This window comes from Copadichromis virginalis, linkage group LG2 (genome assembly GCF_057382275.1).
Source record: "Copadichromis virginalis isolate Kocher_CV1m ecotype Utaka linkage group LG2, C_Virginalis_male_GT1.1, whole genome shotgun sequence".
Taxonomy (NCBI): Eukaryota; Metazoa; Chordata; class Actinopteri; order Cichliformes; family Cichlidae; genus Copadichromis; species Copadichromis virginalis.
Window position 1 is genome coordinate 24,846,193 of NC_140619.1, and position 27,424 is coordinate 24,873,616.

The following is a 27,424-nucleotide window of genomic DNA, read 5'->3' on the forward strand; positions in this document are numbered from 1 at the left end:
CTGACATTTTTGAAGTACCAAGTAAGGGAGTCAAACATACGTGCCAGACGATCCAAGGCGCTTGAAAGGGAATCTAGCTCTCTCATTATGTTCACCAGGTCAATGCAGGTGTTAGAGGTAGCTTCTTCTTCAACCTTCTTTGTGTTCTCCATCTGAAAATGAAGTTCATACACACAAAAAACAGTCAGTCACCTATCAGCATACACAAGGTAAATCAAATGTGACAGACAATCATGAATGGCAATGTTGTATTTCAGCTAAAAGTCATCCATAACAGTAAAACTAAAACACATATTTTACTGTTTACATTTAGGGTAGGGCTCCAAAAAACAAAGAAAAAAATGACAGAACACATTTTTATTTCAATTTTTATTAATTTATTTAATTAATTTACTTAAAAAATCTTTCTAAAAAAATTACACAGACCAGGGCAGTTTAATAGTGAGAAAACAAACATTACAGTCCATTCAAATGAATAATTAACCATCAAAATACTGTTTTAGTGCAAGTAGTCAGAACTAAACAAGGCATGAATGCCCACCTCCAGCTACCAAAAACAAACAGATCCGCTGGGATTTCAATGTTAACATTTAAAAGTTAAAACTTGTTAATTCTAGTGCCTACTTGTGAACTCAAAACTCTTATAAGCATCACATCTGAGAAAGTGTTGTGACAGCAGTCTCAGCAGATTTGTCAATCTGTGACTCCTGGTCAGGGTCTCCGCAAACAGCAGCTCTACATTTGAGATAAGCTTCCTTCAGCTTTTGCATAGAGACTCCCAGCTCCGAACTAGTCCGCAACGCCACCATATCATAGGCCATCCAGGTCAGGTGCGCTGCGGGCAGACAGATAAGAAGAGAGTGACATCGCATGTTTCAGACATTTATTTTAGTTACCTAAGCTTCACGCCCAAGCTATCTGAGCTCATATTGACCTCTCTAAATATGCCACAATACCGTTAACGTCCCATACCTGACATACTCTCAACGTCTTCAATCATCCTCTCCAATTCCTTGTTCATCGCCAGCATGTCGTCGTCGCTGATGCGTGGAAGCTCGGAGCGAGTGGACGAATCGGCCATCCTGATTGCACACGTATTATTTATTTTATCACGTCTCCCTTTACAAACACCTCCGCATGAAAATAGCTAACGTTAGCTAACGCTAGGAACGAGCCTGTTACTGTTAGCAAAGTGATGTTAGGGCAGAAAAAAAGTTAGCAAAGTAGACTTCTAAAACTAAGATGTTGTAACATTTGTCGAGGCAGGCTAGTAAACTTGAGTTTTCTCGCCGGGGTCTGAAGGTAATGTTCAAAACTTATAAACTTACCTTAGGAAAGTTTGTCGGCTGCTTTGGAAAATAAGGGTCTCGCGCTAATGTAAGAAAGCAAAAAATAAGCATGCGCATTGTCATGTCACAAACGCTCACTTTGAACTGTGATGAGGTTTTAATATCCTACACAGTAATGCACTATTTTAACACATGAATTGAATAAACCTATTGTAACAAAACCTGCTATCATGCGAATAGAGTGTAGGTGACTGTATTCTTTATATTATCATAAATGGTCATTTGGATTCAGCAATGGAAGCCTATATTATTTCAAGGAGGTAATCTCGTCCCCCTAGAGTTATATAAACTGAATCTGCTTACAGTCCATTTTCCTCATTACTGCTGGAGGCAAGTATTAAGTGAGTACTTTTCCTGTTTGTTGTGTAACAATATATATATTGATGTAATATATTGTTTTGTTCATGAACAATATACTGTTTCCTTAAGGCTATTTCTTAAGGATTTTTGAATCAGATCGTTTACTCAAGTAGTCTACTTTTATATGTTTGACATGAAATGTTTGTAAAGATTAAAAAGAAATCATAAACCAGGGTGTTAACAAAATTGTCTGCCATAGGTTAAACTTAATAGTATCCTTGTAATATCCAAAAAATATGACAAATGGTGGACAAACACCATGAGTGGAAAATTATTTTTCCACTCAAGTAGTCAACTAGCTGACAACAGGAAAAAAAATGAGCTCACCTGAAAAAACAGCCAATCAAAATAGAGGGGGGCGTTTCCGGAGGAAAAGATAAAAGTGTGCCAGGTGACATCTTGACATACAAGCAAGGACAAAGACAAGAGTAAAGAGAAAGAGCAGGACTTTTGGAGTGGAGAGAAAGAGTCTGAGAAGTCTTGAGAAGAAAACCCATCAAAGGCAAAGAATTAAGAAGAGACAGAGAAGTGAGAAGAAACTTGACAATGTCTTCATTTGAGGCCCAGAGTCAGTCTCCTCCTCGATGTGGCCCGCAGTTTCCGAGCCTCGGCCAGGAGCCCCCTGAACTCAGCATGTACGGCGACTGTTACTACCCTCCTCCTTCACTGCCAAGTCCTCAGCGCACTACTCCTACCACCTATGAGATAAGTGACTACACCAGCTCCTCCTCAAACCCTTACCTATGGTTTAACAGCTCTGGGATCAACACATCGCCGTACCTGGCTACCACCGGCCCGCCAGGTAATCCCGGCCCTCCGTTTGTTCCTCAGCACTATGGCATGCAGAGGCCTTACCTGGGTCCACCTGGTGCTGGCGGTCCAGGAGGGGAACTGAGCTGGTTCTCCCTCCCTTCACAAGAAGATTTGATGAAGCTGGTACGCCCCCCTTACTCCTACTCTGCTCTCATCGCTATGGCTATCCATGGAGCACCAGACAAGAGACTGACGCTGAGTCAAATTTATCAGTACGTCGCTGATAATTTCCCTTTCTACAACAAGAGCAAAGCGGGCTGGCAGAACTCTATCAGACACAACCTGTCCCTTAATGACTGCTTCAAAAAAGTGCCAAGAGATGAGGATGACCCAGGTATGTAATTTTTGCATTTTGCATAGTTATGGTTGTGCTTTGAATTACTTTAATGGAATCTATTTACGTCTCTTCCATTCTAAAAGTCTTATTTTCTTCCTTGATAATTTAGGTAAGGGCAACTACTGGACACTTGACCCAAACTGTGAAAAGATGTTCGACAATGGAAACTTCCGCCGCAAAAGAAAGAGAAAGTCTGATTCTCTGTCCAGTGGAGATGGCAGTTCAGGGCCTCCAGAATCAGGTGACAGTGAGAGGGCCAGTCCTAAACACTCCAGCAACCCCAGCCTAAACATGTCGCCCGCAACGGACAGGATTCCTTCACCTTCACTGTCAGTTCCCGGGCCGTGCCTGAGCAGCTTCTTATCTGAAATGTCTGGAGTCTCCAATGGGGGAACAAATGAGGTGGGAGGTAGTGGGTTGAGCAGGCCGCTGCAGATGAACGTTCCTTTAGATGGGCCACATAGACCCACACAGCCAGGAAGCTTTAGTACCTATTCGGCCAACTCCAGTGGTTCAGAGTGGGTACCACAAGTTCCAGCTCCACCCGCACTCTCCTCTTCACCCAGCCACTCCTCGTTAGGTTACACTAGCCCCATTCTGAATCAGTACAATGGCTCCAACAGTCATTTTTACCCTACACTGAGTTCTACAGGTGTCATCTATCATCGTGAGGGCACAGAGGTTTAATAAGACGTTGATGGGGGAGAAGGTGTTTGAAGAGACTCTTGATGGGAAATCCATCTGGTTATTTTTTTTTCTAAGAGAGGGTCCGTTGTAGAAAATACACAAACACAAAGTGTGTTTGCGCTGACTGAGACAGTTGAGATCACCAAAGCGTGTGAAAGCTGCGTAAAAAGTCTTTAATTCCCACAGGAACAGCTTAGTCAGCTGCAGCGGACTATAGTTATCACTCCCTGAAACCGCAGCCAGACTCACTATCAGATCTTCAGTCAGCTTTTATTCTAACTAAAGCTTGTTTCTATCTGATCTGAGTCATTATTAGCAGATCCTAGATCTGAAGTGCTGACATCAGGCTATTCCACTGCTATCTATGATTCTCCGATGGTATCGCCATTACAATGGTCAGCATATTTAGAGTAGGTAAATTATTCTGTTGTCTACAAAACATCTGTAGTTATTGCTGTAAAGTAAAAAACAAGTAAAAATGTTAATGTATACCATGTTTTTTTATAGTGCTAAAACAAAAGCATCTCATTGACCTACAGTCTTAACGGTAATTGCAGTTTGTAAATATGTTTATGTGTTGTGTAATTTTATACATATGAGCTGTTGGTTTGTCGTTACAACTTTTATTGTGTAAAATGGATTTGCAATGTATGGTGTGTACTATATTTGTTGCATTTTGATATGAATAAAAGGTTTGAGTTACAGCTGCATTTTCCTTATTATTTATTTATTTTCATTTTTTTATTTTAAGATAAATAAATTACACTTTCCCAGTCAATAAACTACCCATAGGCAATCACAAACACTTACCAAAAAAAAGACAAAAATAAAATGATAAGCACTTCGTGACAAAAAAAAATAGTCCTGTCTGAAAAGCGATGACCAGTACTGTGGAACCTGCATGTCGGTGTAACCTGATCTTTGTGTGATGGATAGTTAACTGATTCTCCTAAACGGTGAAAATCCACATTCCCATGCTGTCCCTCTTCCCTACTCTAAACATTAAAGTCATTCTCTATCACACCATCTGTGCACACATACTGCTGACTGGATGCAAGCAGCTTCATTAGGGGAAAGGGGACCAACTGTAAAACAGCTGTAAAGATGCTGATGCATGAATTACCAACTAAATGGAACACAGCAGCTCAATCCAGTTTGCATTTGTTATTACCCGATGAATTTTAATACTGTCAAAACTGTATACCAAATGAGAACAATCCTAACAATAAACGAGAACAAATTAAATCAAAGTGCCAAGAATAAATAAGCTTTTTATTTGTACATCAATAAATAAAACAAAAATGCGTAAATATTTAAGTGTTGTATACATTTTGGAGAAAAAAATATAACATCTAATAAAGAAATAGTACTTATTACAAAACTTGTGTAAACTGAATTTGCAACTTTAATGTAACTTTGTAAAGTCAGATCTATCCAAGAAATTGGATTTATATATCTTGACAAAGTATTTCTTACCAGCACAGCCATATAACAAGATAGCTTACATTTTGTATTTAAGCACTTGGAATTTATTAAAGTATACATGTATACTAGATTTGTGAAAATTTGAAAAATCCATCTAACAATAATAATAATAAAAAAACATTAAAAGCAATGCCTATCGTCTTGGTTGTTTTAATTTGTTCTTTTGTTGATTTTTGGTATTTAAAACGATCTAAACTCTTTGATCAATGTCACCCTCGGGCCTTTATTTACCCTGAAATAAAGGCAGCATGACACTCATTTACGCTAAACACAAAAACAAGAAGAACAAGAAGAAGAAGATGGAAAAGACATGGAAAAGACACACTTTCAGAAACAGATCAGGTGGAATTTAACATCTTGGCACAAATGACAAAGTGTACGAGGTCAACCTGTCAAAATTTGCATAACTGATTTTAAAGAAGTTGCGTTCAGATGGGCCATAAAGTCTTGTTTTATTACTTGTGTCAGACTTGCTAGGATATCTGATTTAACTGTTTGAAAAATAGCCACCCTTATGCCAAACCTAAACTCTTCAACTCATTCAGGGAATTAGTCTTCTCGGAGGCAATATGATTTCCAAGTATATGAAGATTCAGAAAAAGACAAAGAGACGGAAGTCAGAGATAAAGGTAAGAGGAGGAACGTATAGTCAGTATTGCTGCATATGCGTTCCAACATGTCACACTTCTATCTCTAAATCCTTTGGCACATTGAAAGGTTCATGCAGCCAATTAGTTTATTCCCCCCCACCCCCCCACCCCCACCCCCAACTCCATATCGTGTGCAGACTTTGTACTGGCAGGTAAAAGTCCTTTTTGCCTAGTCGATTAAGCCTGAGTACTTTTGCCAACAGAAACATTATAGGACTTTTGTTTCGGAGACTCCAAAGGAAACTGTCATTTTAGGCAGACAGTACAAAATCGATGCAAATTCTTAACTGTTTATCACATCAAGGCTGGAAATCGTGTAATCTGGAATTCCAGGTGGAGCCTTTCAAATAATAAACGGTAAAACCTGAGGGATTTCACTTACAGACTTCTCTGAAACCAAAGTCAATTTTCTTTTAATGAAACTCATAACACAATATGTTTCAGTATCTTGGAACTTCCCCTGCCTGTTACTCTGTTTATTGATTTAGACTGAACATTGTCTTTATGTGGACAGATCATGCATTCGTCTTACGTGATATAACATCCAATTATGCTTTATTTCCCTCCTGGCAGTTCTTCTCACCTGTCTTTATCTGTTGCTGAGTCCAAAACTGCGTGTCTACTGAAATAAAAACTTTTAAGAGGTGCTTGAATCTCTGTCTTTACCTTATAAAAATGATAGTGAAAGTGAAAAATTAAGCCAATAAGCACTTGTATTGACAACTAATCTGCATCTATTGTGAGGCACAGTAGCTTTTCTGTGTCTCAGGGATACCCAGTAGAGCATCCATTAATCATACAGAGCTGTGAACCTTCTTTGCCTTAGGCAGTGGAAATATTGCTCAATAGAGTGATGCGATTAAAATCTATAAATCCTCATCTCCACCTGCCGCCTGGCTCGTGGCTGTCTTCCACACACCTGTCAAACTAACGGAACGCATGGCCCGTGTGTAGTGTTTATATTATAAACTGAGACAGAGAACGATTGTACCAGAGCTGATGTGCATGAGAGATCTTTCCTGTCTGAACTCTCCTGATTATAAATGTGTGAGGGGTGGGGGAAAAATCACACCTCACTGTATAGAGAATAAGGTCTGGCAGGAATGAGCTCATGTTTATTCCTCCAAAGTGAGCAGATGCACCAGTTCACCTTGAATAACTGCTACCTGAACAGAAAGCTAACTGCTGTGGTACCAAAGCAACCCAAAACACACACAAGGACACACCACACGCGCCTTCTGTATTTACTAAAACAGTTATGTCCTGTCAAAGCTGTTTAGTAAACGGTAGAACATCAAGCCTGGAGAAATGTCATCATACCCATGGCCACAGCACTGTATTACCAGCTTGCTGTTATGTGTAAACACCTCCACACACTCCACAGGTGATGAAAGGAGGGAAATCGGTTTACGCGAGTTTTGAAAGTCACTCAGCACTCTTTTAGTTTTTAATGCTTTTCAAAGGTCAGTTCAAAAAGCTGGCTTTGTATGAGGTCTTACATCCCAGGATCCAAGTCCATGAAGTACTCTTATGTTTAAAATTCTTCACATTTTAAAATTAACCGTTGACAAATGAAATGCCACTGATCCTCATGACACAAAGAACAGGAGACTTTAAGGTGTCTAAATAGTCTCAGCAGGTTGGTCCAAGAGCCATAGTCCATAGGAAAATTCCTTCAGTTGTCCCTAAGAAAAGTGTAAATCTTCAGCAGCTCCTTCCCTGTACTGCATCCCTGTGTCGCAGAGTCCAGAGAATAAAGCAGTGACTGATCTGCACTTGTTAAACATGGTTTATATACACGATTTGGGGAAAAGTGAAGTTTGAAGACAAACACAGAAAGGAGTGAGACGGTGTGTATATATGAATCATTCCTATTTCCCCCTAAAATATTTTCCATGTCAACATGCAGTAAACATGGCGATATGAACAGGGCTTTGCTGAGAGGGAGGGAGATGAAGAAATACGAGTGGGATAAAGTATATACATACATCTCAAATCAGCTAAGCTAAATAAGTAATCTAAGAAACTGGAACAGCATCTTATGTAACTTGTGTAACCTTTTTTCCCGTATTCCCATTTTTTTGACCAATAGTATTTGTGAGCATTTTACTGTTGATCTGATGGGACTAGTTAATGATAGTGATAATGATAAAATTAACAAGTATCTAAAAGTAAAATCCACACAGGTGTCTTTTTAAGCGATGGCAGTATTAGTATTTTGGTCAGTAAGTCTAACCCTTTTAATCAAAAATTTAATATCAGAACTAGTGTATTGGAAGCATTATCAATCATTTTGAATCCATGTTTCCTGAGGACAGGACTATCGACTTTCATTGTAATTGTTTTTTGACAATTATAAGCTGGATTGCTGTAAAAGTTTTAGCAGATACTCATTATGTTGTGTATACTCACCAAACTGTTAATTATTTGCATCATGCTAGTACGGGATTAGACCTCTTTTTGCCTACTTTAATTCTTTGTGACATAGATTTAACAAGGTGCTGAAATCATTCCTCACATATTATGGTCATATTTACATGGTAGCATCACATAGTTTCCTCAGATTTGTCAGCTTAACATCCACTCTACCACAAAGGTGCTCTGCGAGATTAAAATCTGACTGTTGAGACCTTTGAGCCCATTGATGAAATGAGATAATATGAGGTTTGTGACATGGTGCATCATCCTGCTGGAAGCAGCCACCTGACGACAGGTACACCGTGGTCATAAAAGGATAGATGTGGTGGCAGTAATACTTAGCTAAGCTGTAGTGTTTAAACAGTCCTCAATTAGTACTAAGTGGCCCAAAGCATGCCAAAAAAAAATACACACACCTTTAGACCACCACCATTAATACAACGCAGGATGAATCAATGCTTTCATTTTTATGCCAAATTTTGAATCTGCTACTCAAATATCTCAGCAAAAATCAGGAGTCATAAGACCAGACAACATTTTTCCAGTCATCTGTCGGCTGTTAGCTGACAGGATTGGCCTCTGGTACGGTCTTCAGAGATGGTCTTCTGAATACTTTCTTTGTAATCACTCTTTTTTTTAGTTACTGCTACCTTCATATCAACTCATAGAAGTTTAATGATTCTCCTCAAACATCTAGTATCAACTAATTTAATAACAGATATTATGTACATAATAAAGTGACCAGGGAGTCAACTTTGTAATGACAACTATTCTATTTCTTGTATTATTATTGGTAGATCATTGTGGATCCTTTAATATCACATCAGAAGAGAGATGAAGGTGAGCTGAAGAGTTTGTGGACAAGACACTGAACTGGGATGTCTGCAGACAATATTGTGATCTGTAGTGAAATTAGGGAGCAGGTGGAAGAGAGCCTGGAGAGGTTTCGGTATGCACTTGAGAAAAGAGGAATGAAAGTCAGGAGAAACAGGTGTGTGAATGAGAGAGAGACAGGTATAACAGTTTCACCTGAGCTTCTTCTCCTTCTGATATACTCCCATCTAACTTTATAAGGTCACATAATGTCACTTATTTTTCTGTGGTTCTACTGTAAAGAGCATCAGGTCTAATCCTAAAGCCTTCAGCATGAAGCAACCCTGTTACTAACAGCAGCTGAAGGTTACCTATAGCAGATTACATGTCAGTTCTACTGTTTGCATAACAGGAAATGTTCTGTTGGCGTTGCATGCCTAGTAACATCTGACTGATGCATCCCTCATAGCCCGTGTGTTATGACACACTCCTCTGAATTCAGTGACAAAAACAAGGTTCTTCACCACGCCAATCTGGTTAGATAGGGGTTTTCCTGATAATATTTAAGTCCAAGCAAATATTTTTCACATTTTAAAACTAAGCAACAAGTCAAAATCTTGAGTTTGAGGTTTATGTCAGAAACAAAGATCAAGTCTCTCTCTTTTTAAAAAAAACTCTGGCCCCAGTTTTCCCAAGTTGTCAAAACAAAAGCTTTGTTTTAATCATTAACTGACTGTACCTGCAGGCTGACAGTTTGTTATAAGCTCATTTGAGATCTAACAGGGTGATATTTTTCATCCCTCTTGAAGTGAAACTGTTAGGTTCTCAAGATGTGTCACTTCACTACTGTTCCATATATTATTGGTGTTTTAGCTGACAAGGAGTAAACTTCCTTTACGTTACAGCAAGCTTTAAAATCATGGTGATGAGTTTTAAGCATGCTAAGTATAACATTTTTTCAGTTACCAAATACTAAAATAAGAGTGTGGCTTCCTCAGTGACAAGAACAAGGATCTTCACCGCACCCCTTTGATTAGATATTTTAATTAATTGCTATTAATTATGAATCAAAAATGAATGTCAGTTTTTTCAAAACCCTTTTACGACAAAGCCTGTGGACATTCACTGTTATACAAACTATCTGTGGTCCACTTTCACTCAGGTATGTATGCATGTTTAATTATGTACCGTTGCTTCATATCGTAGTTATAGGTGAGTTTGAATGACTCTGTAGCAACCTGACCAGGTGTAGTAAGACTTACCCAAATACCAAGAGACCATCTAGTGGTCATTGTAGGAACTTTTGAAGCTTACTGTTCAGTGTGTGTTTCCATGTGCTGTGATGAACTTGTTTTGTTTTCTTTAATATTTATTTCTTAATGTAGAGCTGCCACATTTTAATACTGTGTTGTCTGCAGCAAAGATAGAGAGGCCACTTTTTTTCACAGCAACTCTGCTTTTTTGGTACTTGGTACATTTTGTGGAGGTCGATGAAGGAATGCGATTGGCTACAGTTTCATTCTTTAGCATGAAAATGATAACGAACACTTCAAATTCAGTAAGAAGAGATAGAAAAACAAACAATGGAACACTATCAGTCATAGATTGGCCTCCCAAGAGCTCAAATGTAAACTTTACAGAGAACAGAACAAAAAGCAGCCGACATCCAAACAAGAGCTTTGAATGTCATTCAAGAAGACTGGAGAACTGTTTTTTTACTCATTTCAATAAATCCCTGCACCTATCTCATTTTCCAATAAGATATAAAGAAGTGAAGGGTGACTCAAGACTTTAGCTCAGTACTATAAAGCTATAATTTATTATATGTGAAGAAGAGTCACCCATATCCCATTTTTATTGTGTTATTGATTATGTTTGTGCTTGTCAGATGCAGAATTTGACTTTGACTGTCTGATGTAGCAGTAGCCTGTGGCTGGATGGCTATTCTCAATAAGGATCACAAAAACATTTATGATTTGAACATCAGTAAAACATAAACATAAGCTTCTTAATGATGAATTTCCACAGTAATAAGTAACACTAGAACATTAAAATAACAGTAGACAATTGGTGGGCTGTTCTGGGCTCTAGTGGTTTTGAGGTTAAAGATTTAAAAAAAAATTAGGTAAGAGAGAGCAGAGAGCCTGGAGGATTAACAAGCGTGGGTAGAGGATGTGTCTGATAAGGTGCCACCGGGAAAGAGGAAAGTGGTGAGACAGCTGAAAAGCAAAAAAGGATAGAAATTCTATATAATAATAATATATAGACAAACACCACTGAAGTGTGACCACACAGGTAAACACCGGGGAGCACAAGCAGCTCCCAGCGCTGGAACAAATGCATTTCATATCTGCACAACAGTTGTTAAAACAGAATATATTTTCCAGTCTAGTCCACCAAGGACTCCGGAGCACAGCACACTGGTAGCCAGTGCCTTGTTTAAACAACAAGTACACTGACATCCAAAAGAGTAATCAGCAAGCATAAACACACAATGCAAATCCATGTCCGTCCACGTATGGTGCATATGATGCATACATCTTCCATCACACTGGTGTGGAAGTTCACAAAAAATGTGACAAAACAAACAAAAAAATATTAATATTTTAGGTGTCTTGAAGCATTTTCTCTCAAATTTGTACCAACACAGTCTGATTAACCTTATCAAATCATTAATACTAAACTACTTTATGGCTCATATCTAAATGCAGAAAGAGTTTCATTTCTTGAATTCCAAGAAAACCAGGTACATAACGTGCAGCCAATGAGACAACAAGGCTTTCCCCTTTTCCAGATTCCTGGAAATCTTATATTTCAGTTAGAGTGATGCATCACTCATATGACGTGGCAGGACCAGCGAGGAAGAATTTACTTGTTTTTTTTTAACCTCTTCAAAGAAAGAATGCCATGTCAGCGTTTTTGTGTTTTTATAATGTCCATTACCAAGAAAATCTGATAAAAACTCATGCTTGCATAATTATTCTCGCTGCAGTGAAACTTTCATGTTTGTCCAGGCAGGATGCACGGCCATAGCCTTCTGAACCTTTGTGTTCCCATTGGGCTTTTTTTTCTGGTAAATAAGCTGGTGCATACTAATTGGTGTGCCCTTATCCCCGTGGCAAAAGGAGGAACAGTATGTGCGCGCGCGTGCGTGTGTGTGCATCCATGAGTGAATATATGTGTGTGTGGGTGGATGAGTCTACCGCACCATGCAGATGAGTCTGATCCTACAGCTGCAGGAAATCCTTCCTTACACATCAGTGCAGCCAGCTTTGATCTTTTTAGACACCAGCCACTCCAACAAACAAGGTGGCTACCTTACTAATAATAAGGTGGATACCACATTCTTCAGCAGTTTACACTAAACTGATTTCCGCGAGAGCCTGCTACACACCTAAAATGTTTAATCAAACAGTGTAAACCTCTATTTTATTTTAACAAATTGTCCAAACGTGGTATAGATGCTTTGCCCGTTTTTCTTTTGGTTTTTTTGGTTTTTGTCTGTTTAACTGTATTTTTGCAGCGTGCAGAGAGATTTCTGTGCTGAATCAGAAGTCAATGGAAATTTACATTTTGGCACTACAGTATCAGTGGGAAGGGGAAAAGAGGAATACTTTTGCAGTTCGTCTTTCACCAACATTGTGAATGCTTTTGTGTTTGCCAACATTTGTCAATAGCTCGCTTTCATCGCTTATATTGTGCTCGGAGCAAATACGACAGATGTTGTGAAAGTCGTTTTCTGCTACGTTCACTGGTCGCTTTTTGCAGGAGTCCAATTGTTAATAAATCTATGTTGGTGTTTGCGCTCTTGTTTTTAGTCCTTGATCAAATGCTTCTCGAGGTAAAGCTGTGTTGCATGGGTCACTATGGAACCTGAAAATACGTTGTCACAGAATGAGCCTTGTTGAACCTTTTTGATGACATTAAATCTATTATTGAAGAGGAATGGGAATGGGCAGTTATTTATTTAATTTAAGACACAACAACAACAATAACAATGAAATTATTTTAGATACACCACAGAACACAAGAAAAGTATATTGACACCTTCATTCTTTCTTTTTATACCATCGCCCCATCAGCGCAGGTGAATTCCCTGTCCACCCTCATCCCCCCCTGCAGAACTGAATGAGATGTCACCCAGGTCCAGACGATAACCACTGCTGACACCTCGACTCATCTGAATTTCAAGCAGAAAGGCAAAAGGGACAGGACATGCTCCGGGGAGAAGGGGTGTTCCTGGAAGAAGACACTATCACTGTCAGTACGCTGATTTTATAAAGGTAGGTGGCGAGAGAAAAATACATCAGAGCGGTTTAAACAGATCAATATTAAAGCCAGCAATGAACTGGCATGCTGTCTAAGGTAAGAAAAACAACCACCTGCTACAATAAGCTGACATAACCGCCATCTACAGCAGTTTGAAGTATCGAACACCTTCGGTGGGTCCTTTGACCCAGCTGAGAGATGACACGAATCAGCATTAAATCCTATGAGATCTGCCAGAATGGTTAATGGGTTCACACATCACACGTGATTCACTTTTGAGCACTTTGAGCAGAATAACGGGACACAAAACATTTAACTCGATTGGCCAAATAATGCCTGATATCCAAGAGGAGGTAAAAGACACAGAGAGCGATTGAGTTAGAGAAGTGGAGATGGTTGGAGCACACTTTACCGCCTCAACACTACTCCACCTGGGGGGTCTCAGATGATTTGTAAAAAACTGGATGTTGCAATGTTCTGTCTTAACGTAAACATGGACACGTTGCCTCTTTGGCCGACTTTTTGTTGGGGTTAATAAACACAAAAGTGAACTTTCGTGTGCCAACAGGAAGGTTAAAATGTGGTTTGGATCAAGAACAGAGCTGAAGAGCAGCTGGAATTTAGTTTGTTTGTTCAATTGCTGTTGAGCTATGAAAATTTCTGAATGGGTTCATATGAAGCTACCGTTAACAGACAGTAGAGGTCGATAGGGGTTAACAGCAAGCCTGGCCATGTTCAGAGATTAAAAAAAAAAAAAAAAGCAAACCACAGAATTTGTCATATATCATACTTTGTTTCAAAAACCAGTGTGCAGCAACAACAGATTCTTACCCAGCAAGCACAAAGCACAAGGTCGTTTCAATTTTTTTTTTTAAAGAAAACGGAAGAAAAAAGAAAAGGTAATCCCCCAGCCCTTATAATAACAAGGCTAAAACGTGTGTGCATAGTTTTGCCTGGAGCTAAATTCTCCATTTAAGAGTCCCTCCTACCTTTCCACGTCCTGGAGTTCACCCTAGCAATATTTTAGTTTCTACATTTTTCCACAATTATCCATCTGATTCCTACATATGATTGAAGTTTAATATTGAGGACAGAAGGGACTAAATGACTGAGTCAGTGAAAGCTTGCAAACTCAGATTTTGAGTGTTTCACATTTCCAGACAGTTGGTTAGTGTGATGACTTAGGGAACTACTAAAGTATAAAATTGAAGTTCTGGTAGAAAGGGAACACTTTTTGGTTGTTCCCATTAATATAGAGATAATGTTTATTTTTTCTGTTTTTAAAACTTTTAAAGCTTTAATAAGAACCCCATCTCACCCATGGAATAGAGCAAGCTGGAGCTCTGGCACGAGAGTGTGGCTCCTGGTTACAATAAATCCATTACAGTGTAATAAACGATGATGCTGTAATATTATTATTGTATCACAGAGAATATCAATGCTAATTTGATAAGGATATGGTTGGGGGCAGATAGGTATATATATTTTTAAATCATGAGAATAAAATGATCCAAATCTTCTGTGCCGCAGTTACTATGACATAATATTTAAATATATATATATTTCAGGTGGGTGTCTGATGTTATATCAAGCTGCAATTAGTCTTTTCCTAAAGCTAATTATTTCACACCATTGGCTGGAATAATGAAAAACAAAACACGATTTGGGATTATAGTGCAGAGTCCAGATGCCTTCCAATACAGACGCTTAAAAAACACCCTGCAGTCATTTCAAGTGGAAGTCAACTAAAGACAGAAAATAAGATGTTAACATCCAGTGTGAAATAAGCTGCTTACTCCAGCTTATTTCACACTGGATTATTCTTTTTTACCCCCCTTCTGGGCTGAATTCCAAATCCCAAGGAAAGCAGTGACACAACTGCTCTCCTAATAGATCCGCTATGTATGAAGTGCAGCTCTCATTGCAACTGTACAGTACAGACAATGTGGTTCAAGATATAAAGAGAAAAATATGCATTCACAGTAAAACCAAAAGTACAGTGTCTTTCAGAGCTAAGGTTTTACATATTAGGACGCCAGAAAAAATTATGTATTGATGATTTATTGCAATACCTTACTTGTTTTCTTTTCCATCCATTCTGTTGTAAATTTGCTGCTGTACTTGTTCTGTGGCATAACCCAGATTCATCCAAGATTTTGCTGTCAGACAGATGGTCTCACATTTTACTTCGGAATACTTTGGTATACAGAGGAGTGCATGGTCAACTCAATTAATGCAAGGTGCCCACATCCTGCAGCAGCAAAACAACCACATCATCACCCCTTCACTGTGCTGACAGTTGGTATGAGGTGTTTGTGCTGGTATGTTGTGTTTGGTTTTCACTAAACTTGGTGTTGTGAATTAAAGTCAAACATAGCTACGTAGGTCTCATCTGCTTAAGGACATTTTCCTAGAAGTATTGTGATTTGTTCAGGTGCAATTTTGCAAATCTAAGGCATGCTGCCCTGTTGGTTATCTGTTGGCTTCTTTTTGAGAGAAGAGGCTTTCTTATATTCTTTTAAAGGTGTCGTGAATAGTCTTCAGGCTTTTTGATGGTGTTTTAAAACACTGCCGTACATATCACTGTATCACATAAAAGAAACACCACAGTCATAGCAGACAACCTAGCAAAGAACAAATTTTGATTTCGTATCACTAAAAGAAAATGTCTACAAAAATGCCAGAGAGAACATAGTTTGACAGGCAAAAAATAGCACTTTCTTGCAAACTGATGATTGAAAACACGCAGATCTCACTGTGGTGTGCAGTGTGTCCTTCAAACATTTGAGGAAACTGGACAAGAGGAGGAACAAAAGATGACGTGGCAGGGCTAAAATGGTCCCAGTGGAAGGGTGATGATCAAGCAGCCATTCTTGCAAGGCTGATGTATGCAAAAATTACACAAGAACCGCACTTAAATTCAGTGGCAACAGGTGAGTGATGAACCCAAATTTGAAATTTTGGGTCCAGTGTTCCTCAGTATCTATTGAGGATGTCAGGAGAGAGGAACAGTGTAAAATACTGCCTGTGGTTTGGTGTTGGGCATCTTTTCAAAAATGATGAAATTATGAGCGCAGAAAACATGTAGGTGAATTTTCATATATTACGTTTTCATCTTTTCAATTTTGAATCTTTTTAAAGCAAAAACTTTTGTGTTCAGAAAACCAAAACATAAACTATTGTGGGTCATCTGAGCTTTGGGCATAGAGCCCAGACTGAATTTTAGATGACTCCTGGTTCGCTTGCATATTTTGCTTATCGCTGGCAAAATAACATGTATAAATAAATAAAAAATCTCAGTATGGATTCTTATATTTAATAAATTAATCATGAAAATCTGTGTAAAGGCTTTAAAAGACCAGAAAACCACACAGCTTGTTTTGGTATGATACTGATTCAATGTTATTGTCAGTTCTTATTCAAAACTGTGAGTACAGAGTGTGGTTCTCTCGGGCTGTCTAAGCAGTGTGAGAGTTTCCCCACGAGCCATTTTTTTTCAGGATGTTTCTAATCCTCAGAGAGTCAAATTCTTAATCATTCTTTACTGATGATCAAATCTAGTCGTGGTTAGCAGTCCTTAAGGTTGCTTTGTGCTGCTTTCCCAGTCCCAAACAGAAGGGTGTCCCATGCTCTGTGAGCATTGTTTTAAGAGCATTTTAATGATACTTTTGTGAATATTCTGCTCTTCAGAGACCAGGCAGTTTACATCACAAAAGTGATAGCTTGCAAAAAAGGGATGAAAAGATTTCAACCTAACTTTAACAACAAAGACATGAAAGGCAGGAAGATGTGGGAGTACAGGGAGCGAAGATGAATAATGAATCTGGCAGTCTGTGTATACGTATATGAGTTGAGAGGAGTGAATAAAAACAAATGTTCTGACAAAGATTGGAGACAGGACTTGAGCCAGGAGAAACCTGGAGATCAACAAGTGCGATGACAGAAGGACGATGTAAAGAGGAAAATGTTTAAAAATTGTCACAAAAGAACGTCAATAAACTACGCCTCAGGTAAAATCCAGGGAACAAGTCAAGCGCCTTGGCAAGTAGCCCTAAAAGAGCAAAAACAAAAAGTTGAATGACAATTTAATGTTCATATCTGAAGAGAGAAACAACAGAAACACTTATCCACCTCTCAAGCAGATACACCAGTCACAGGGAGACATGACAGCATGCTCAAAGCAGCGGCGTCTACGCCACATTAATTCATATGTGTTCCTCCTGGACATGGCTGCCGTCACAGTCATTTAGGAGAGATTTATCTGTGTCCCTCTCGTGGGCAGTCCTGTGACATTTCCATTTGTCACATGACAGCAAATCACTGGGCAAATGTGGGGGCAGTGACGTTTCCATTTTCTGTTGCCTCAGTGCAGATTCTGAGCTGAACATTACCTGAAACATGGTGTCGAAATGCTTATCGTTCTGATAAGCAGTGAAAAATAGAGAGAGAGCATGAGTAAAGACAGCGAGGCAAAGAGATTTAGAAGAAAGAAAAACAGATGGTTATGTAGGTTACGCAACTGGGGTGGGAACGAAACCAAAGCGCAGACTCAAGTGTTTTGGCTGGCTGTATGATAGGAGATGATAGGGAACAGCGTGCAGACAGATGGAAAGAAAATGAAAGAAGATGCTCAAGGTTGTCAAAGGTTAACTTAAATAAACATAAGCAGAGCAAGAAGAGATAAAAGAAGTGAGTGACACATAAGTAGCAGAAGGCTGCTGTGGCAGCACAGAGCTGTCAGGTAGGTTACTGCATTTAAAATGAAAAATGAACCAAAGGGGTGGCCTAAAGGGTCACCGGTCACCGATACGAGGATTTAACGTGGAAGACTCTTGCTTTACAGAAGCACTAAATATACAGACACATAAACTGGCATGCAAGACATATGGGCATTTCAATAACTGGTCCTGGGTTGTGACAGTTATTAATAAAGCAATAAATTTTAGTGTTTAAAGCCCCTCCCTCATCCACCCCAGGATTATTAGTTCCTACCTGATATTTGCAGACCAGCAGTTTATTCAATCATGCTGCACCAACTAAAGAGGAACACACTCCTGTACTCTTCACTCTGTGGTACACTTCTAACATATTGGCATGTTTTCTTTTCCCCTTATTTGTTATGAATACATTACTAACAGTAATATGTATTAATTTTGTTTTGTGTTCATCACCCACTTCAGATGTGTAATGATTTACATATATTCGAGGTCCAGAAGGTCATTCATATGGCCTTTGGTATTCACTGGTTACCACTGGCCCTCATTAGCACTGTTAGCCACTTCTGTTACCCTGACATGAAGCCAGACATAAGTGATCAGAGGTAATCAGGTCATTAACAGGCAGGGGGAACAATGATTTTGCATGTTTATCAGTGGTAGGGGAAGTAAAAGGAGCACTCAATCACAGGTAGAAATGAACATGTACGCAGGTAGGACAAGAATGTCAGCTGGATGCTGACTAATACAAAGCTGTCTCCCACTGTGACATCACTGCTCTGGCTATAATTATTCAATAGCCCTCTAGCACACAGATAAAACATTTACATCCTCCCCCTTCAGGTGCTTCACAAATGTCTCCATTTGTCTCTTTCACTGTCAAGGAATGTGCGCACTGCGTTTCACACGATTCTCCACATGGAAGCAAATTCTACACGATTTTCTTATGTTCATTCCACAGCTCCCCTTCACCATCACTGTTTAATAAACAGATTGTTTATTTCAGACATGCAGCCATTGGAGCATGAAATTGAGAAAAAGGGAGCCTTACGCCCACAGTGTGTTACTGATTCACTAAATAACTGAGTAAAGCAAAAAATACTGCAGCAGCTTGTTACTGACCATTTACAATCATTAGTCAGTGCTGGGAAACACAGACTAGCAAAATAATTGGCTGCAGTAGGTACAAGCATCTCTGAAATCTCATAAAGTGTTGTAAACAAGTATACCCCAAAGGTTCTTGCACATATGCTGGAGATCCAGCCGTGGGTTCTCAGAGGTCAGGCTATATAATTATAGTTGGGGCTGAATCCCATAAAGTCGGCAGCGCTGGAGATGAATGACTGACCACACAGCACACAAGCAGTATTGGTATTTGAGCTGCAGTTTACATCTCTGGATGTTGACAAATCATCACCAGGATCTGCTCCTTATAGCAGCATCAAGCAGCTTTTTCATCATCAGGACTACATGTGCACTTCCTACAACAGTGGCAAAGGGCAAGCTTTATGAAGATGAAAGTAGTCAAAATTGTTACTTTTGTCTGAGCTGCATGGGTATTTCATTGAAGTTAAGTTGCAGACAGAGCCAAGAGGAAGCTAATTCGGATGATGACACTGTTGCAAAGGAACGAAGTAGTTGGAGGTGAAGATGGAGAGGGCATGAGGGGATGAGACACAGTCAAGCTTTGAAGCCCAGAAGGAGGTACAGTGTCAGTGTAAATTGAGCGGGAGGAGGTAGATAGAGAGTAAGGGGCCAAAAAGAATAGGAAGAATGAGAAAAAGGGAGTGATGTAAGGGCTCAAACTAGATGCTATTCTGTGTGTGTGTGAGTATGTGAAGGGGGGGCAGAGAAAAAAAGTGCAGCGCAAATGAGTAGTACGAAGAGAGAGGGAGGGGGGGCTGCACAGAGGCTCTGCGGGGAGATCAACACAGCTGTGCAGAGAGACAGAGGGAGTTGCACAGATAGTGGAACAACCAGCAGTAAGACACAAAGGACCAAATATTAGATGCTTTAACAGTAGCCTGAAGACACACAGGGGTATATAATCAGAAGTAAACAAGAAAGTGGACCAATATCAGCCACTGGCAACACTTGGGATACAGGAAGGCAGAAGAGCACAGGAGGAAACAAAAGAGAGCTGAGAGAGAGCAGAAGAGTGACCAAGTGGAAATAAAAAGGAGGACATAGGAGCACGGCTGAGGCAGGTAAGAGTTAGAAATTTGTACGTAAGCAGTGTAAAAGAAAAAAAAAGTAAACAGAAATGTTTATTTGAATGTAGCTCCACATATAGGCAAGGTAGTATCTGACAATATGCTGTTGTGCAGTTCAATACATGGGAAAAGAGGATAAACCGGAAGACAGATGTGAGGACAAAGGGAAACATGCATGATGCAATGCAAAACTAACACAGCAGGCTTCAGCCTAAGCTTCAGAGCAGCCGGCGAAAAAAATGCATCCAAACAGGAGAATATGTTCACCTGACAACTACAACCTGATAACATTCTGTGCCATTTTGGCCCCTGGCGAAGGGGAATCAATAGTGTTGGTTCGCACAGTCATTTAGAATGGCACTTCAGTGTAAATAACGCATTGAAAATTAAATGCTGCTTTTCTAGACTGCTGGCAATATGGCGATATATTAGCTGCAGATTGCTTTGATGATAACTGAAGCACAATAACATGCAGGACAGATTTGCATGGTTCGGATGAAAGTATAAAGTGAAAGGACAGAAGTCTGTTACTGACAGTGAAATCAATCAGGGAAAGGAGGAGGAGGGGAAGGGTTTCCTGTGAGGATTTCTTCCTTGATGAGAGGGTTAGTTGAAGAATTCTGAAAAACAAAAAATGTGATCGAGGCCACATATATCAGCAGATCAGAGTAACTGCAATATTTAAAAAAATATTAATAAATAAAATAAATGTTAGACGTACATACATGCCTATCTAAACAAAATGTTTGTCTATGTGTGTGTATTTGTGTGTGTCTGCACGAGTGTGTGAAGGCATTGGAAACGCTACTAATATATAATATTGGAGCGAGTAATAGAGGTGGGGATCAATGCAAGTTTACAAAACATTTTAAAACTATCGTGTCAGGGTGAACGCGCAGTTATCTAACAAGAAACGAGTGAGGATGACTGCTGCGTTGCAGACTTCCACTGTGCTTTGTAGTCACATTTAGTTAGTTGCTGCCACCTTATGGTCAAACTGTGTCATCCCAATTAAATGAAAACAGCTCTTGTGTTTGTGTTTTAGTCCTCATCACATCTCTCTGACCTCTGCCAGCTGATCCAGGATGTCTGCCAACCTGTTACTCATCATCCTCCTGACCTTTACGCAGGGGTGAGTGACTCTGAGGTCAAAAAAGCACGCCCACTTGTTTGTCTCATTGTTTCTCTCATTTCCTTTTTCATTTTTCCCTGCTTTTATCAGGAGCTGTGCATTCCATAGCAACCACTGGGGTGAATGGAACGACTCCCAGCTTCTGCCAACAATACAAAAGCTCATGAAAGGCTATAACCGCTACCTCAGACCTAATTTCAATGGTATGAAGTTGCTTGAGACATTTATTTTTTAAGCTTTTTTTTTTAACTTTCTAAAAGTCGTCAGAGCTTCTGTGTCTTTCACTTAAGAGTGGACCAGTTGTACTGTTTCGCATGTGTGTCTCCTGAACAGAGGGCCCAGTGGAAATTGGAATGAGCCTTGATATCGCCAGCATTGATGCCATCTCTGAAATCAATATGGTACACCTTCTATTTTTGTCATCTGCGCGATCAAACGAGGGAGCAGGCGTCTTTATACGTTTTTTGTATCTTTTCAGGACTACACAGCGACAATCTTCCTCCGTCAGCGCTGGCGTGATGCTAGGCTGATGTTCCCCGGTAATGAGAGCGTGAGCGTGGACGGTCGCCTGGTGTCACTGCTCTGGATCCCTGACACTTTCATCCCAGACTCCAAGCGCTCCTTCCTGCACGATGTCACCGTGGAAAATCGCCTCATACGCATCTTCAGCAATGGAACTGTTCTCTATGCTCTTCGGTACATTTCTTTACCGAAGCTTTGACGCTCGCTGACAGCTGACATTTCACGCTGCTGGTCACAGACAAGAAGAAAACAAATCCAGTCAACCGCACACTGCTCTCACGTTCTATATAAAAAGAAAGGGGAAAAAATAACTAGGAGTATGACTAAAAAGCAAATGTCATCCCTCATTCATTCATCTCAGGGGTATGGCTCTGCATTCCTGTATGTTCTGCCCTTCAAACACTTAAGCCTTTGGCAGTGAAGATTTGCAGAGTTCCATATGAGTATTAAAAATCAGGCCAGGCTAATCTGTCAGCTCACATTTCCATATAACTTTTTTTTGACTAGACAGTTTGACAGATGAAAGAAAGGTCAGCTGTGTACAGTATGTTCAGTATCTTCCTTCTTCTTGAGTACCGAAACTGATTGATAGCTGGAGCCATCATCTGATTGTGTGGAGGTGATTGAATGTTGTAGAACTCGAGCAACCTGGCCTCATTTTTGCAATCCGACAACACTGTGCATATAATTCATATGTGAGACACAATGATGATACTCCAGATATAAGTCTTTGATCTCTTGGATGTTCATCAGGGGAGAAGAGTTCTTTATGTTCACTAATAATTAACATCCCCTGTTATAAATCAGCAGAGCTGCAGTCATTTCAGTTGGGTTTTTGAAGCTTGGTAATGAATGCCTGCTTTGAATGCCCAACAGCATCACGGCTACGATCGCCTGCAACATGGATCTGACTAAGTACCCTATGGATAGACAGGTGTGCACCCTTCAGCTGGAGAGCTGTGAGTATTTCACTGTGAGCTCCATTAACCATCAGTCATGTGTGTAGCTGGACATAAATCATCATCATCATCACTACTACCATTTTCATCAGCCTCTGTGTAGTGAGTATGAAACTGAAAGCCAGCTTTACACCAAGCACTTCACTAGCCAAAGGTTAACTACTCTTTGTCCTTTCAGGGGGGTATAACCTACAGGATGTGGTGTTCTACTGGACCAGAGGAAATGATTCAGTGAAGGGTTTGAACACACTGAGGCTGGCACAGTATAGTGTGGAGAGCTACTACACATCAGTGTCAGAGGCTGTGTACGAAACAGGTAACATATTTGAGCTCTCTGGATTTCCTTTGCATGTTAGGATTCATCCAATGGCAGCTGCTATTGGAGCACAAATGCACCACAGGATTGTTTAAATCTGTATTTTTTCCCTCGTTCTTTTTATGTCTCTTTATGTCCTTTGCAGGAAATTACCCCAAGCTGGTGCTGCATTTTGCACTGCGCAGAAATGTGCTCTTCTTCATCTTGGAGACGTATGTTCCCTCCATTCTGTTGGTGGTTCTGTCCTGGGTCTCTTTCTGGATCAGCCAGTCCTCTGTGCCAGCTAGGACCTGCATTGGTCAGTAGCAGACCTCACTCTTTTAGTCCAGGATTTTGGTAACTGTCCATAGAGTGACCATTTCCATATTAGAGGCTGCAGGATTTCATGTATTGGTTTTTCTTTGGTCATATGAAGTAGGGATGAGTTTTAGCATCCCACCTACTTGTAGCATAATTATAATAACAATACTTATATTATTAAATAATTGTTCTCAATATAACAACTATGATGTCTAATGTCTGAGGTTTTCTGACTCTAACCTATGAATAAAAAGGATAACTTTGACCTTAGTCACTAAATAACTCACCAAATGATCAGCAGCTGAAGACACCAATTATAGTAAAAAAGTGCACAAATACATGAATAAATAAGATAAGGGTAGCACGGCATTTACTTTGCTTACACTAATGTTTTGTAGGAGTAGCTAATGGATGATGGGCCTTCACATAAATAACTGGACATGACTAACTTGAGCTTGTTATATAATAATATACTACAGTATATTTCTAACTAGGCAGCTCATTCTAACTCTTGACAATACTTTAAAGATGTAACTCTTATTGGGATCAACTTGAAAGAAAGGCAGACGTCATGTAAAGTGAGGTCAGAGGTCAAGTGCGACATGATGTTTAGATGAAAAATAATGTGATAATTAGAATCCCCAAAAAGAGTATCATTTTCTTAATGTTGCCAATACAAACAAAGGCAGTAGAATTTTAAGCATCACTTTGAAGATAAAAGGCATTTTATGAAAGCTTGACTTTATTTGACCTTGAAGAAGTCAGAGGTCCAAAGTAAGGTCATACAGTGGCTTGCAAAAGTATTCGGCCCCCTTGAACTTTTCCACATTTTGTCACATTACAGCCACAAACATGAATCAATTTCATTGGAATTCCACATGAAAGACCAACACAAAGTGGTGTACACGTGAGAAGTGGAACGAAAATCATACATGATTCCAAACATTTTTTACAAATAAATAATTGCAAAGTGGGGTGTGCGTAATTATTCAGCCCCCTGAGTCAGTACTTTGTAGAACCACCTTTTGCTGCAATTCCAGCTGCCAGTCTTTTAGGGTCTGTCTCTCTACCAGCTTTGCACATCTCGAGACTGAAATCCTTGCCCATTCTTCTTTGCAAAACAGCTCCAGCTCAGTCAGATTAGATGGACAGTGTTTGTGAACAGCAGTTTTCAGATCTTGCCACAGATTCTCGATTGGATTTAGATCTGGACTTTGACTGGGCCATTCTAACACATGGATATGTTTTGTTTTAAATCCTTCCATTGTTGCCCTGGCTTTATGTTTAGGGTCGTTGTCCTGCTGGAAGGTGAACCTCTGCCCCAGTCTCAAGTCTTTTGCAGACTCCAAGAGGGTTTCTTCCAAGATTGCCCTTTATTTGGCTCCATCCATCCTCCCATCAACTCTGACCAGCTTCCCTGTCCCTGCTGAAGAGAAGCACCCCCAGAGCATGATGCTGCCATATTTGACAGTGGGGATGGTGTGTTCAGAGTGATGTGCAGTGTTAGTTTTCCTCCACACATAGTGTTTTGCATTTTGGCCAAAAAGTTCCATTTTGGTCTCATCTGACCAGAGCAGCTTCTTCCACATGTTTGCTGTGTCCCCCACATGGCTTGTGGCAAACTGCAAACGGGACTTCTTATGGTTTTCTGTTAACAATGGCTTTCTTCTTGCCACTCTTCCATAAAGGCCAACTTTGTGCAGTGCACGACTAATAGTTGTCCTATGGACAGATTCCCCCACCTGAGCTGTAGATCTCTGCAGCTCGTCCACAGTCACCATGGGCCTCGTGGCTGCATTTCTGATTAGTGCTCTCCTTGTTCGGCCTGTGAGTTTAGGTGGACGGCCTTGTCTTGGTAGGTTCACAGTTGTGCCATACTCCTTCCATTTCTGAATGATCGCTTGAACAGTGCTCCGTGGGATGTTCAAGGCTTGGGAAATGTTTTTGTAGCCTAAGCCTGCTTTAAATTTCTCAATAACTTTATCCCTGACCTGTCTGGCGTGTTCTTTGGACTTCATGGTATTGTTGCTCCCAATATTCTGTTAGACAACCTCTGAGGCCGTCACAGAGCAGCTGTATTTGTACTGACATTAGATTACACACAGGTGCACTCTATTTAGTCATTAGCACTCATCAGGCAATGTCTATGGGCAACTGACTGCACTCAGACCAAAGGGGGCTGAATAATTACGCACACCCCACTTTGCAGTTATTTATTTGTAAAAAATGTTTGGAATCATGTATGATTTTCGTTCCACTTCTCACGTGTACACCACTTTGTATTGGTCTTTCACATGGAATTCCAATAAAATTGATTCATGCTTGTGGCTGTAATGTGACAAAATGTGGGAAAGTTCAAGGGGGCCGAATACTTTTGCAAGCCACTGTATTGATGTGATTCACTATATGTTGTCAATACAAGAAATAAGAAAGATGGTTTTAAATAACTCTATATAGCATTACACTGATGTGTTAACAATACACTTCAATTCAATTCAATTCAATTTTATTTATATAGCACCAAATCACAACAAAAGTCGCCTCAAGGCGCTTCATAGATACACACCACACTTGTAAGATTTTTGTCCATTTTTGACCAATAAATCATTGTGTTGACCTTGGAAACTTTAAGGCAAATATTTAATTGCTTGTTAACATGACCCCACTCAAGCAAATGTGACAGACAGACAGAATAAAATCACACACACACCCAAAAACATGACCTCCTTGATGATGGTAGATACAGAAATACATCACTGATTAAGATTTCACTGAAAAAAACATCAAGTTTTCTGTTTCCACATGTTTGTTTTCAATACAATTTCCCCATACACTGAGTATTTTCTAAGATCTGGATCCTTTAGTCTCACATCTACAGCAGCAGTGATGTTGTTTGCTTGAAGAAAATAATAAAGAGAATGCATAAACAAAAAAAGCCCCTGAAAGAAGAGCAAGAGTAGTGTGGAATGGACAAACTAAATATTTGTTTGCTTGATTTAATTGCTGGGACATGCTGGAAATAAAGAAAAAAATCCCAACCCTCTGATCTGTCTGCAGGAGTGACAACAGTGCTGACGATGACAACTCTGATGATGGGTGCCCGCACTTCCCTGCCCAATGCCAACTGTTTTATAAAGGCCATAGATGTTTATTTGGGCATCTGTTTCACCTTCATTTTTGGCGCACTGTTGGAGTATGCCTGCGCTCATTTTTACACCATGCAGCACCAGACCATTGAGGATTTATATCGGGTGAGACACATAACCATGACACAGATAAAAATGGAAAGATTCTCTGTTACTGTAAACATCAATCCATCGGTTTATCTGCCCATGTAACAGGACCTTCTGAGGGAGCTCAGCGAGTCTAATGGAAATGGCTCTATCCCCATCGTCAACTCCAGCCAGCCAAATCAGTCCGTGGAGATCGGCTCCACCGCAGAGGACTCCACGGAGCAGTCAGCGAACAGCGACACCAAGAACCACACAGGAACAAAAGAGAAGGCGCCAAATCAGGGCTGCGGCTTGTCGTCAGTGAGAGACGCATCACGTAAGGCGGCATCTGTCTTCATTGTGGAAAATCCACACAACATTGATCGCTATGCCCGCACAGTTTTCCCCACAGCATTCCTCTTTGTCAATATCCTGTACTGGCTTTATTATCTCTTTCTGTAAGTGCTCATTCCAAGCCGTGGAAAGTTTAATTTCACCAACCTGAAGCTGCTCTACCTCCTCATTTAAGATCCAACACCAGTCGCCATGGTCTGAATACGAACGGACCTGACACAGCTTATTTATTGGATGGCGAAAAATCAATTGGTCAGGACTACGCTCTGCAACAAGGGCCGTTATTGATTGTGTGCAAAGAGTTGGCTCCCAGCACATCAGGATGTAAGCATGGTAATGCAAAGCCTGTATTGTCTACTGACCAATCCATAGATCAAATGAGGAAGAGTTTAGAATGAATAGGATGCTGAACAGCACCACACAGTTGGTTGCTATGCATTGTTTGCATGAGACCATATACTGTATGATTATGTTTCGCCGTACAATGTGAAATTAAAAGCCTACATCAGTGACTGGAATG

General features: G+C 40.0%; 3 protein-coding genes across 3 annotated transcripts; 2 read left to right on the top strand and 1 right to left on the bottom strand.

Moving 5' to 3' along the window:
• Positions 1-93: 93 nt before the first annotated feature.
• Positions 94-1,496, bottom strand: syce3 (synaptonemal complex central element protein 3). Its single transcript, XM_085474834.1, has 3 exons — positions 1,329-1,496; positions 973-1,082; positions 94-835 (listed from the first exon to the last, which is right to left on the bottom strand). The coding sequence occupies exons 2-3, from the start codon at positions 1,079-1,081 to the stop codon at positions 651-653; spliced, it is 294 nt and encodes a 97-aa protein (XP_085330960.1). The 5' UTR covers position 1,082; positions 1,329-1,496; the 3' UTR covers positions 94-650.
• A 467-nt stretch (positions 1,497-1,963) lies between these two features.
• foxi3b (forkhead box I3b) lies at positions 1,964-4,250 on the top strand. Its single transcript, XM_085474822.1, has 2 exons — positions 1,964-2,856; positions 2,969-4,250. The coding sequence occupies exons 1-2, from the start codon at positions 2,256-2,258 to the stop codon at positions 3,544-3,546; spliced, it is 1,179 nt and encodes a 392-aa protein (XP_085330948.1). The 5' UTR covers positions 1,964-2,255; the 3' UTR covers positions 3,547-4,250.
• A 15,577-nt stretch (positions 4,251-19,827) lies between these two features.
• gabrp (gamma-aminobutyric acid type A receptor subunit pi) lies at positions 19,828-27,416 on the top strand. Its single transcript, XM_085474888.1, has 10 exons — positions 19,828-20,103; positions 21,155-21,241; positions 21,332-21,444; positions 21,575-21,642; positions 21,720-21,937; positions 22,640-22,722; positions 22,901-23,038; positions 23,184-23,336; positions 26,396-26,589; positions 26,680-27,416. Exons 2-10 carry the CDS (start codon positions 21,195-21,197, stop codon positions 27,010-27,012), a joined length of 1,347 nt encoding a protein of 448 aa, XP_085331014.1. The 5' UTR covers positions 19,828-20,103; positions 21,155-21,194; the 3' UTR covers positions 27,013-27,416.
• The last annotated feature ends 8 nt before the right edge of the window (positions 27,417-27,424 follow it).